This window comes from Scyliorhinus torazame, chromosome 4, assembly GCF_047496885.1.
Source record: "Scyliorhinus torazame isolate Kashiwa2021f chromosome 4, sScyTor2.1, whole genome shotgun sequence".
Taxonomy (NCBI): domain Eukaryota; kingdom Metazoa; phylum Chordata; class Chondrichthyes; order Carcharhiniformes; family Scyliorhinidae; genus Scyliorhinus; species Scyliorhinus torazame.
The window spans coordinates 191810902-191823171 of NC_092710.1; the positions used below are offsets into that span (position 1 = coordinate 191810902).

General features: G+C 47.4%; 2 protein-coding genes across 2 annotated transcripts; one reads left to right on the forward strand and one right to left on the reverse strand.

Moving 5' to 3' along the window:
• Positions 1-4012: 4012 nt before the first annotated feature.
• LOC140411452 (uncharacterized) lies at positions 4013-5557 on the reverse strand. Its single transcript, XM_072500554.1, has 2 exons — positions 5510-5557; positions 4013-4654 (listed from the first exon to the last, which is right to left on the reverse strand). The coding sequence occupies exons 1-2, from the start codon at positions 5555-5557 to the stop codon at positions 4013-4015; spliced, it is 690 nt and encodes a 229-aa protein (XP_072356655.1).
• Positions 5558-7965: 2408 nt separating this feature from the next.
• LOC140411689 (zona pellucida sperm-binding protein 3-like) lies at positions 7966-10926 on the forward strand. The gene is made up of 9 exons (XM_072500708.1): positions 7966-8327; positions 9345-9460; positions 9548-9651; positions 9743-9920; positions 10000-10126; positions 10205-10293; positions 10371-10489; positions 10562-10690; positions 10769-10926. Exons 3-9 carry the CDS (start codon positions 9636-9638, stop codon positions 10897-10899), a joined length of 789 nt encoding a protein of 262 aa, XP_072356809.1. The 5' UTR covers positions 7966-8327; positions 9345-9460; positions 9548-9635; the 3' UTR covers positions 10900-10926.
• Positions 10927-12270: the final 1344 nt, after the last annotated feature.

Below are 12270 nucleotides of genomic sequence, written 5' to 3' on the forward strand. Positions count from 1 at the left end.
CGGTGTAACACAATGTTGTGGGACTATAACGAGAAGGTTCTGTTCCTCTTACGAATATTGTAAATAGTTCACAAACCCTGTACATATCCCAGTGTAGGGCACTATAATGACATGCAAAAAGTTTTTTTCTTCCCAGGACCAGCCTTGTAAACCCCTACCACCATGCGAAGCACCACCCCGCCGTGTTCATTTTTAACAAGGGGTGAATGTGGTAGTATGCATTAGGGGTCATGTGGGACTGTAAAGCCGTGATGCCATTGGCTGACAGATCCCGGGTCCCGGTTGGCTGTTGATCTCTAGCTCCGCCCTGAAGGCGGAGTGTAAGAACCAGGAGTTCTCCCCGCAGCTCCAGTCTGTTGCTGAACTGCGGGGAACAAGTCACGCTTAATAAAGCCTCATCGACTTCATCTCTATTCGTCGCTCGTAAGTCATTGTGCGCTACACAGAGGGACATAGATAAGCTGCAGAGCTGGGCTGAGAGGTGGCAAATGGAGTTTAATGTAGAGAAGTGTGAGGTGATTCACTTTGGAAGGAATAACAGGAATGTGGAATATTTGGCTAATGGTAAAGTTCTTGGAAGTGTGGATGAGCAGAGGGATCTAGGTGTCCATGTACATAGATCCCTGAAAGTTGCCACCCAGGTTGATAGGGTTGTGAAGAAGGCCTATGGAGTGTTGGCCTTTTATTGGTAGAGGGATTGAGTTCCGGAGTCGGGAGGTCATGTTGCAGCTGTACAGAACTCTGGTACGGCCGCATTTGGAGTATTGCGTACAGTTCTGGTCACCGCATTATAGGAAGGACGTGGAAGCTTTGGAGCGGGTGCAGAGGAGATTTACCAGAATGTTGCCTGGTATGGAGGGAAGATCTTTTGAGGAAAGGCTGAGGGACCTGAGGCTGTTTTCGTTTGAGAGAAGAAGGTTAAGAGGTGACTTAATTGAGGCATACAAGATGATCAGAGGGTTAGATAGGGTGGACAGTGAGAGCCTTCTCCCGCGGATGGAAATGGCTAGCACGAGGGGACATAGCCTTAAACTGAGGGGTAATAGATATAGGACAGAGGTCAGAGGTAGGTTCTTTACGCAAAGAGTGGTGAGGCCGTGGAATGCCCTACCTGCAACAGTAGTGAACTCGCCAACATTGAGGGCATTTAAAAGTTTATTGGATAAGCATATGGATGATAATGGCATAGTGTAGGTTAGATGGCTTTTGTTTTTTGACTTCCCATGTCGGTGCAACATGGTGGGCCGAAGGGCCTGTACTGCGCTGTATCGTTCTATGTTCTATGTTCTATGTACAGTGCAAGGCTGATAACACAACTTCCAGTATCTACAGCCGTAGTTAAATGTGGAAGATCAGAATGATTTCCTGCTTCTCCACAGGGTTTGCTGTCCCAGTATTATCATTATGAAGGGGGCTGAAAATCTATTAAATGCTAAAACGTTTTTAAAAAGGACAAAAACTATTAGTGAAAAAGTTGAAATAAATAGTACGATCTAGATTAAGCTGTCAGGGAAGGTCACACAAGATTAGAATAAATGTAACATAGCTCTCTCAATTAGGAGCCTCACTGGGCAGGAACTTAACTCTGAAATTTCAATACCATTGAGAAGATCCATATCGATCTTCATCCCCAAGGCCTTTTTCCAAGCAATAGACAAAATGATTATGGCATTTGTGTGGGCAAGAATCCCTAAAAATACACTGCAGAGAAGAAATATGGGAGGCCTAGCCCTTTCCGAACCTGCAATACTACCACTGGGAAACCGAGAGAGCGAGGGGATGAGTAAAGGAGCCGACCAAGGAATGGGTGAAAATGGAGGTGTCCTCCTGTACAGGAGGCTGAGCCATGACAGTGCTCCCAATCATCCTAGCAAATTGCACATCCAGTCCACTGGTGGTAGCTACATTAAAATCTGGAACGAGATGAGACCGTACATCAGCTTAACAGAGATGTGCACCCTGGCCCACATATGCGGTAACCACAAATACCCACCAGCCATGTTTGACCCAGTGTAAAGAAGTGGAGACAGGCCGGGGGGACGAGAGCGATTAGGGACTTTTACATGGGGGACAGACTCACAACCCTGGACCAGCTGACTGGAAGACTGGAGCTACCGAACGGACAGGAGCTCCAACACTTGCAAGTCACAAACTTTTACTGCAAGGAGATGGCGAGGTACCCTCGGGCCCTGAGCGACACATTGCAGGAGGAACTGCTGGACGTGGACAGTATTGAGAAGGGGAACTGTCGGGACATTTAGGGACAACTTTTAGGAAGGTGAGAACACCCTTACATGGAGCACGAGAGAAGTGGGAGGACGAACTAGGGACAAACATAGGGTGGGGACTCTGGAGCGAAGCACTGAGGAGGGTGAACTCTACCACCTCCTGCACAAGGCTAAGTCTCATGCAGTACAAAGTGGTGCTTAGAGCGCACCTAACCAGAACCCACATGAACAGGTTCTTCCCGGAGGTGGAAGACCAGTGTGAACGGTCTTCAGAATGACTAATTCACCTCACAAGCACGTCTTTTGGGACTTGTGGGAGGAAAACGAGCACCCGGAAGAAACTCACGCAGATATGGGGAGAATGTGCAGACTTTGCATAGACAGTGACCCAATCTGGGAAGCGAACCCAGTGATGCACTATCAATTACCACAAAGACGAGAGTAGTGGAATAACCGAGGCTTTATTGAGCAAAGATGTTGCGCCTCCTGTAGCTGCTACCAGAATGGCTGCAGCACCGGCGAGCACACACATTTATACGCCGCCTACTGGGCGGAGCCAGCAGGCAGGGATTTACCCATGTACCTCTAGTATATGTGTCTTACCGTAATACATATAATTCAGCTAGTGGTGACGACAACACCCAGGTCCCAGGCGCTGTGAAGAAGCAGTGCTAACCACTGTGCATCCCATAATATGGCCAACAGTAACAAAACTATACATCGAACTGTATCGCTCACCTATTGTACAATGTACAGATGTAAATATTGAATAAAGTAAAATAAAAGGGACAGGGGAGTTGGTGATGGGTAAGGGGGGGGGGTGGTTAGGGACTATGGGTACCTCCAATGTCTGGCTTTTGTAAATTGTACCCGGTCTACACAGACGTGTTTATTTTGTATTGTGTAAAATGAAAAAGCTGGGAAAAAAAAAATTTTTAAGAAATAATTCGAAGTACCATTTTGGATGAGTTTGGCAGAATATTTCTTGCCGTTTTTTTCAGTGAAATCCACAATGATATTTACCCACACTTATAGCACGATCTTACCAAAAACAAACATTAGTTCTGGGCAGCTTGGCACTGCTGGCCTGGCAGTGCCAGGCTGATGCCCAGGTGGCAGTGCCAGGGTAGCCAAGTGGCAATATCAGAGTGCAAGGCTGGTTGTGCAAAGGTGCCCAGATGGCATCAGTGCCAGGGTGCCACCCTGTCCAGTTACCTGCGGCAGGTCACCGATTGCCTGGACAGCACCATGGCAAGGTCTCCCAGGCGAGGCTGCTAGTGCCCGGACTGCGGCCGAATTGGGCGCCGATATATTTAAATGAGCCGAATGGATCATTTGAGATGTATATCCGGATGCCACCCAGTGAGGGCAAGATCCAGATTGTGATGTCTCACGAGATCTCGCGAGGCGTTCCGAGCGTCGCAAATCTAGCGAGAGGCCTCTTCCCAGATTTAATTGTCTTGTCGCGTCACCGACTCGGGCGCGACGAGGCCGTTTGATCGTGCCCTCTATTGTCAATACCCACAAATAAGCATACTCATTTTATTTTGTGCATTTATAAGAAAATTGTTTAAACATGCTTTTAATCGCTTTCCTTACTTCAAGTATTCCATTCTCCATTACCAAGCTTGCTGCTTAAATTTAATTCCAACAGTCGCTGTGAGGCTACAACGCCCTTAATGTAGAGGAACAATTTAAGTACTCTGCAATTAGTAATAAAATAAGTCATTTGGATAGTTTTCAATTAAAAATGTGGCCACCAATTTCAGCATGTCCCAAATCTCCTATTTCTTTTCTTTCTTTTTCCTCCTCCTTTCTATTGAATGACAGGATTGAGAAACCTCATCTTCACCCGTGGCTGTTGCTTTCTTCTTAGTCTTCTTTCGTTTCTTCTTATTCTCTTCCCAATCCTGCTCATTTTGCTTCTCCGATGACTCATTTACTGCCGAGTACTGTTCAACCTGAACCTCTTCCGATTCAACTTCTCCTAAAGGACAAATATTCTGGTTGGGTGACACCGAATATTTCGCTCTGCTTTCTCGGGAGTTCCTTTTAGTCTGGTAATTTGCCTTAACTGGGCTGTCTTCTATCAGACCACTATTTAGTTCTACATCACCTTCACCCTCGACTTGCTTTGTGGGTAGAGACAGTTGGTTGAAGTTACAAATCCTGTCAGCATCTCCTCTGCAGCGTTTTTTCTTCTTTTTGGATTTAATTTTTACTTCTTCGAATGAATTCAAATCACCCCCTTCGAGTTCCTGAACAGCACTGCTTCGATCAATCTCATGCCCTGTTTTTGATTTTTTCAGTTGAGCCATCCTGTTGGCAAAGTACTCCTGCACCGTAATAGAACTAGTCACAGTGTTTATTTCCTCTGTGGCACTGGTGGCCTTTGGGTCATCAACAGGCACTAAACAGGCATCGCTCTGAAAAACATAAACATACAGCATTAAACATACTTGTGCTGGAGACAAAATGCTGTTTAAGTTTCTGCATGACCATGTTGTGAAAAGATTACAGAAGGCAAATTATAACTTCCACAAGATTCAATGTGCTTACAGCAACCTATGCCTGGCACATGTAAAGAAATCTTGCTCAAGCATCAGTCTGTTATTTGTATTTAGTTAAATCAGTAATGATGAACAAGCTCAGTTATTAAATGTACAACATGAACAGAAATTTCTGGAAATATTAGGGAGCACCGGTAGAGAAACAGCGGGCAATTCTCCAGCCGCATTGCGCCCAGTGCAAATTCTGCGAAGTCGGGAAAATCCCGGGAGAGGCCCGAAAAGGGATTTGCGCCAGTTGTCGAACAATTTCTGATGCTCCTTGACCGCTCCAGCTGCCGTGATCTGGTTCATGCCCAACACCCTTATTTAAATCTGCAGGTTCTGTTTTAAGCCGGATTCTCCTGGCTCCTGGAATTCTCCCACCCGCCGGCGCAGTGTGAAGCCAGAGTGATGGAGATCAGAAGTGATGACCACGCAGGTAGGGGTAGGGTCGGAGAACATTGTAGCCCTCAGGTGATCGGAAACATGGCAGTGCAGTGCCCTGGCACCTTCGCAGTTCTAACCTGGCAGTGCCATGGGGTGGTGCATTTGGCGTCCCCATAGCGGGCTGTCGCTCACCTGGGGGGGTGCTGTTACTGGCAATGGGGCTGGGTGGGGGGATGAGCTTTTGCCTGAGATCAGATCTTCCTTTACGAATGGTGCCCCGATCTCGGAGGAGAGGGACCTGCCGGCGTGTTCAGCCCTGCGCTCCCCAATCAGGATGCAGCTCACCCCAACCTCCAAACAAAATTCTAAGTGTAGGTAGATTGCGATCTGCATTGCGCCAAACCATCCGGCAGGAATTGACCTGGGTTCCCACCAGAGACCACACTGAGAAACGTTTCGGGATAATTGCTCCCGTAGTCAGTGTTTCAGGTTGGTAACCTTTTGTTGGGAATTGGAAGACATTCGGAATATAACAAGTTTTAAGGTGGTGGGGCGAGGCGGGGAGAACAGAAGAAAAGTCTCTGATAGGTTAGAAGGCAGAAGTGACTAAAATGATAAAAGTGTCAGTGGTGCAAGTTGAAAGGGGACCGGAATTGGATAAGAAACAAAAGATGGGTCTGGAGGAGCTGTAAATTGCAACAGCACTATTATTACCAGCTCCTGCTGTCCAAAAAAGAAGGAGCAATAATTCCGATCTCAAAATGTTTACTCCTTATTGGGTCCAGATGGTTCGTGCTCATGGGGCGCGATTCTCAGCTTTCTTTGGAGCTTCATTGGGAGAGCACAGGAGGCTGAGAACAGAGCCAGAATGGGAATTGAACACAGAAATAATGTTGCACGTCGATATCACTTATCACAAAGTCAGCTTCATTCTGGCATCATCTACAGGGACATCTTTGCCCAAGTAAAATGAGCCCAGCATATTCACCAGTAGCCATGATCAAACAGCACTAAACACTGGCTGGCAAGTGTAGGAAAGTGAAAAGTTCATACATGTACAGTAAAAGGCACCCCACAGAAGTAGAGATTAATTCATTAATTTGCAGTTTCAGTCCCAGTTTCCATCAATGCTTTCACAAACAACACTGGTACGCAGGGAACTCCTGGTTGTCCATTGTTACAATCCCTGTGGGGGAACCAAAATAACCAAATTTTTAAATAATTAATTCACAGGATGTGGGCATCGCTGGCCAGCAATTATTGCCATCCCTAATTGCCCTTGAAAGGGTAGTGGTGAGCTGTCTTCTTGAACTGCTGCAGCCCATAAGGAGTAGGTACACCCACTGTGCTATTAGGGAGGGAGTTCCAGGATTTTGACCCAGTCTCAGTGAAGGAACGACGATATCTTTCCAAGTCAGAATGGTCAGTGACCTGGAGGGGGAGCTTCCAGGTGGTGATGTTCCCAGGTGATTGCTGCCCTTGTCCTTTTAGATGGTAGTGGCCTTGGGTGAGTTCCTGCAGTTCACCTTGTAGATGGTACATACGACTGATACGGTGCATCGGTGGTGGAAGGAGTGACTATTTGTGGAAGGGGTGCCAATCATGCAGGCTGCTTTGTCCTGGATGGTGTAAACTTCTTGAGCGTCGTTGGAGCTGCACTCATCCAGGTAAGGGGAAAGAATTCCATCGCATTCTTGACTTGTGCCTTGTAGACGGTGGTGCCATTGAATGTCATGGGGCAATGGTTAGAATCTCTCTTATTGGGGATGGTCATTGCCTGGCACTTGTGTGGCATGAATGTTACTTGCCACTTGTCAGCCCAAGCCTGGTTATTTTCCAGGTCTTGTTGCATTTGGACATGGACTGCTTCAGTATCTGAGGAGTCACAAATGGTGTTGAACATTGTGAAATCACCAACACACATCTCCACTTCTGACCTTATGATGGAAGGAAGGTCATTGATGAAACTGCTGAAAACGATAGGGCCTAGGCGGTACGATAGCACAGTGCACTGCTGCTTCAGAGCGCCAGGGCTCCGGGTTGGATTCCCGGCTTGGGTCACTGTCTGTGGGTCTGCATGTTCTCCCAGTGTCTGCATGGGTTTCTTCCGGGTGCTCCGGTTTCCTCCCACAAGTCCTGCAAGATGTGCTTGTTACGTGATTTGGACATTCTGAATTCTCCCTCAGTGTACCCGATCAGGCACTGGAATGTGGCAACTCGGGGATTTTCACAGTAACTTCATTGCAGTGTTAATGTAAGCCTACTTGTGAACTACTAGGGCCAGCACCGTAGCACAGTAGAAAGCACTGTGGCTTCACAGTGCCAGGGTCCCAGGTTCGATTCCCGGCTTGGGTCACTGTCTGTGCAGAGTCAGCATGTTCTCACTGTGTCTGCGAGGGTTTCCTCCGGGTGCTCTGGTTTCCCCGCACATGTCCTGAAAGACGTGCGGTTCGGTAATTTGGACATTGTGAATTACCCCTCCGTGTACCCGAACAGGCGCTGGAGTGTGGCGACTAGGGGATTTTCACAGTGGCTTCATTAACTTACATTATATAGGTTAATGTAAGCCTACTTGTGACAATAAGAAAAATTATTATTATTATTTGGGCAGTGCCCCGATCAGGAGCGGCCCCTTTTAATTTGTCCCTGAGCTTGTTTCTTTTAGTATAATTAGCTGATTGATCTCAAAAGAGTTCAGGTGAGTACAGGTTGTGAGTATAAAAGGTGCTGCTCCCTGGTGGACAGGATGGTTCAGTTGTTTGGTATCATGGGGGAGTTTGGAGTGAGGGCTTTGTTCCCAATGCTGGTGTTAGTTGGAGTTGTTTGTTCCTCTGATACTTGGCAACAGTTTCTAGGCCAGAGGTTTCCATGGAGCAGAGTCAAAGCCACCTCTGTGCCTCAGAGATTCCCTCCTCCTCCCTTTGGTTCCCATTTCCGTGTGTCTGAGGGTCAAAGTGTGTCTCCACTGCAGACTGTGATGGTGCAGTGTGCAGAGGACAAGCTGCTGGTCAGGGTCCAGCTGGATTTATTTGGAACCAGGCACCTGATTAAAGCTGCTGACCTGACCCTGGGGGCAGCAGGCTGTCGGCCAACCAGGATCTACTCTCCGAACCACACTGTCCTCTTTGACTATGGGCTCCATGAATGTGGCAGCAAATTGCAGGTAATGTCAAACCTCCACTCTGGCTCTAATCTTGGGCTGGAGATTGTTCCACACTCTTCATTCCAGCACTTTGTGAGATGTCATTGATATTGAGGAGATACCGTCCCCTGTGTCTTAAACCCCCCCAAACTAGCTTTCTAATTCTGGATTGTACTTTGCTTCCACTGGTCTGAGTCTCTTCAACCCCATTGGTCTGGAAGCTTCTCTTTGGTTCCTCCAAGCTTTTCCTCTTGTTGATTTTCAGCTCTATTTGCCCCGCCTTCAGGTCAATTGAATTGAGGGTTCTGTTCCAGTCCAGTTTAAACCAATTGGGTTGTGTGTTAATGAACAGAATGAAATGGTAATTCAGATGGATTGGACCAAAGAGGAACTTCACACTTTTCCACTTTCCCAATCATTGGAGCCCTGGATTAAACTGTTTGTATTTCCAGGCGACATATTATTGTCCATGTGTGGCTCCTTTTCATGTTAACTGAAGCTGCCCTTTCATTGAATCAATTCCCTGTTAATTGATCCTGGTCTTGTGCTAATCTCTTTTTGTATAAATGGCTGGGGGTTGCTGAGCAACTCTAATAACAAGATGAGGCCTTACAGCCCCTCCAGCCTGTTCCCTGATCTTTCAGATCAGGCTGGACCCCATTCATTCATGTCAGGGATGGACTTCCCACAACCCCTCATGTCCCTGTCCTCAAACATGATTCCCTTAATGTCCAAAAATAAATCTATCTGTCTGGAATATCCTCTGACTGAACATTTCCAGCTCCTGGGATAGAGAATTCCTAAGATTCATAAACTGCTGAATGAAGAAATTGATTGTCATGTTAATCCTAAATAATTGACCCCCCCCCCCCCCCCCCCCCCATTGACTCTCCAGCTGGGGCCCAGCACCCTCTTTGCACTGACCCTGTCAATCCCTTTGAATTGTTTTAATTGGATGGGGTGAGTCAATTGTTAGCCCCTGTGGAGAACTTTCTCATTTCAGATCAGTTCTTTATTCCTTAACCTGGTATCTTTCAGATGTCTGGAGATTTCCTGATCTACACCACCCACCTGACCCACAGCCCAGAGTATCATGGATCTGTCATTGTGAGAACGAATGGAGCTGTCGTTCCCATTGAGTGTCGGTACTTTAGGTGAGACTCTTTATTCGATGCCCAATAAGATCCACAGCTGCTGGTGTTCTCTGAAGTTGTCCTAAAATGACTTTGCTGTCTTTCCAGGAAGGGCAATGTGAGCAGTAACCCCATCAGGCCCACCTAGATCCCATTCAGCTCCACCAGGTCTGTAGAGGGACATCTTTCTTTCTCCATGCGCCTAATGAATGGTATGTGATGGGTGGATGGGGAGTGATTCCCTGTCTTCACTCACTGGGAGTGACACCCACTGTCTCCAACCCTTGTCCTCTTGTTCTTCAGGTGACTGGCTTACAGAGCGCAGTTCCACTGTCTACTACCTGGGTGACCTCATTCACATTGAGGCCTCTGTTTCAATGAGTAACCACATGCCCCTGAAGCTCTACATTGACCGCTGTGTAGCTACTTTGAGCCCAGACAAGGACTCCACCCCGAGATACAGCATTATTGACTACAATGGGTAAGGAGCTCTCTGCTTTCTCCAGCTGCTCCCATCTCACTGGCTTCACTTCATGTCCCCTTTTTTAATCTATCTTCAGTTGCCTCCTGGACAGCAAAGCTGAGGACTCCTTTTCAACCTTTGTGTTGCCAAGTGGTGAGCGGGAGATGGACAAACTCCGGTTTGACCTGGATGCATTCCGTTTCTTTGGAGATGACCATTCCTTGGTAAGAGGAAACTGATCATTGGGGTCTCTTGTGTTGGGAGGGAGACATTAAATAACGACGTGTTGATGTTTCCCACAGATTTTCATCACCTGTCACCTGAAAGTAACTCCAGTAGATCGGAGAGGTTCCAGGAATAAAGCTTGTACTTTCCAGATGATGCAGAATATGTAAGTTTGTCTCGCTCACATTTTTGTGGAGAAGTGATGCACAACCCAGTTGGTTGACTGATTTTTGTCTTCCTTAGCTGGACCCCATTGGAGGAATCGAGCATTGACATTTGTGCCTGTTGCCGTGTGGGTAACTGTGCTACAAGGGAGCTGCGATTTGGATCCAGAGGAAGGAGAGATCTTGTAGCTGAAGCTGGTAGGACATTGATCCTCTAGATGTTGGAGATTTCCTCTTTCCCCTCTCTAACTGGACTGTTTGATATTGCAGAGAGTGAAGTTGGATTGAGGTGGGAAGCTGAGGCCCCACTTGGACCCCTGATCATTCTGGATACTGATGTGACCAACCTGGCAACAGACTCCCTGAATGAGGGAAGGATGCAGGAGAGGTCTCCAGGTGGTGAGTTGACTGACTGCTGGTTTCCATTTTCCCATCAATGTTTCCTTCACTAACCATTAGCTTTTCATTGGTTTGTAGGTGTGGGGTCTGAGGTGGTCCTGATCGTGACCCTGACTGTGACTGCTGTCTCTCTGATCTCTGCTTCATTGATCACCTTGTTCCTGTACAGGAAACACAATCAAACTCTGTTCACCCAGTCATCAAATTAATTATCAATAAAGCAGTGATTCCTTGTGTCTGGGAGCTGATTGGTCTCTGCATCTCATTAGTCTGAGTCCATAGAAATAATGGCTGGGGTTTGTGCACACAAGCTCCAAGAACCCCATCTCCTTGAATGGTTCTTCTACTTGAGGGGTAGATTTTGTTCTTCTAATTGACAGGGTAGATTTTATGGGGGATTTTCTGTCTGCTTCAGGCCCCCCTATTTGGCCCCCCGTGTGGGGGAGGGGGTGTGAGCAGGTCAGGGACCTCCTTGTGGAACTGAGACTGGCTGGTGGGGCTGTTTGTTGAATTCCCACACTCCAGAGAGGGGGAATACTCTGTTCCACCTCTCCGGGGAGGGAATACATTGTGACTGTCGAGAACTGACATGTGCTGTTCCCTGAGATGTGATCTGGTGCCTGAACTTCATTCAGGTCTCTGATATCTCACTGTTTGCAGGTAAGTAATAACTGCATGGTTTTTAATTGAGGCTAATGACCCTCCAATCTTATTATTCTGCTTTTGAGCTCCCCCATCAGGATTTGGGAATCGAACATTCCAACATCAAAGGAGACATCTTGTTCTGAGCAGGCTTGATGCTGATTGGCCAGAATGAAGACTGGGGCTGAGTTTGAATCTTCCTGTGTTAAAGATTGAGGCTGATCTGAGGTGTTGAAGTATTTGGTAGGCTTGGTCTGCAGAAATAATCCCCTCATAGGGAATTCAGAACAAGGGCATCTGACCTCAACTGAACCATCTGGTTAAGGGAACATGAGGTGAGGCATCAGGGCCAAGATGAGCTTGGAGTGAGCCAAGGAAAGATGTGAGGAACAGGGAGAGTCCAAGAGGTGGCTTGGACAAGTGGATAGCACGGAGACTTCACAAGAGCCAGGGTCCCAGATTCGATTCCCTGCTGGGTCACTGTCTGTGCAGAGTCTGCACATTCTCCCCGTGTCTGCGTGGGTTTGCTCTGGTTTCCTCCCACAGTCCAAAGACGAGCAGGTTGCATGGATTGGCAATGATAACTTGTCCTTGGTGACCAGAAAGGTTAGGAGGGTGTTATGGGAATATGGTGCAAGTGAGGGCTTGAGTGAGTCGGTACAGACTCGATGGGCTGAATGGCCTCCCAAGAGTTGTTGTGACCAAGTTCGATACCCAGCTTGGGTTGCTCTCTGTGCAGACTCTGCACGTTCTCTGTGTCTGCATGGAGTTTCCTCTAGGTGCTCCAGTTTCCCACAGTCCCAAGATGTGCAGGTTAAGTCATGCTATATTTCTCTGTAGCATTCAAACGTTAGGTGGGAATGCTGGGTTACAGGGATAGGGTGGCGGTGTGGGCTTGGGTAGGATGCTCTTTCAGGAGCTGGTGTAGACTTGGGGCT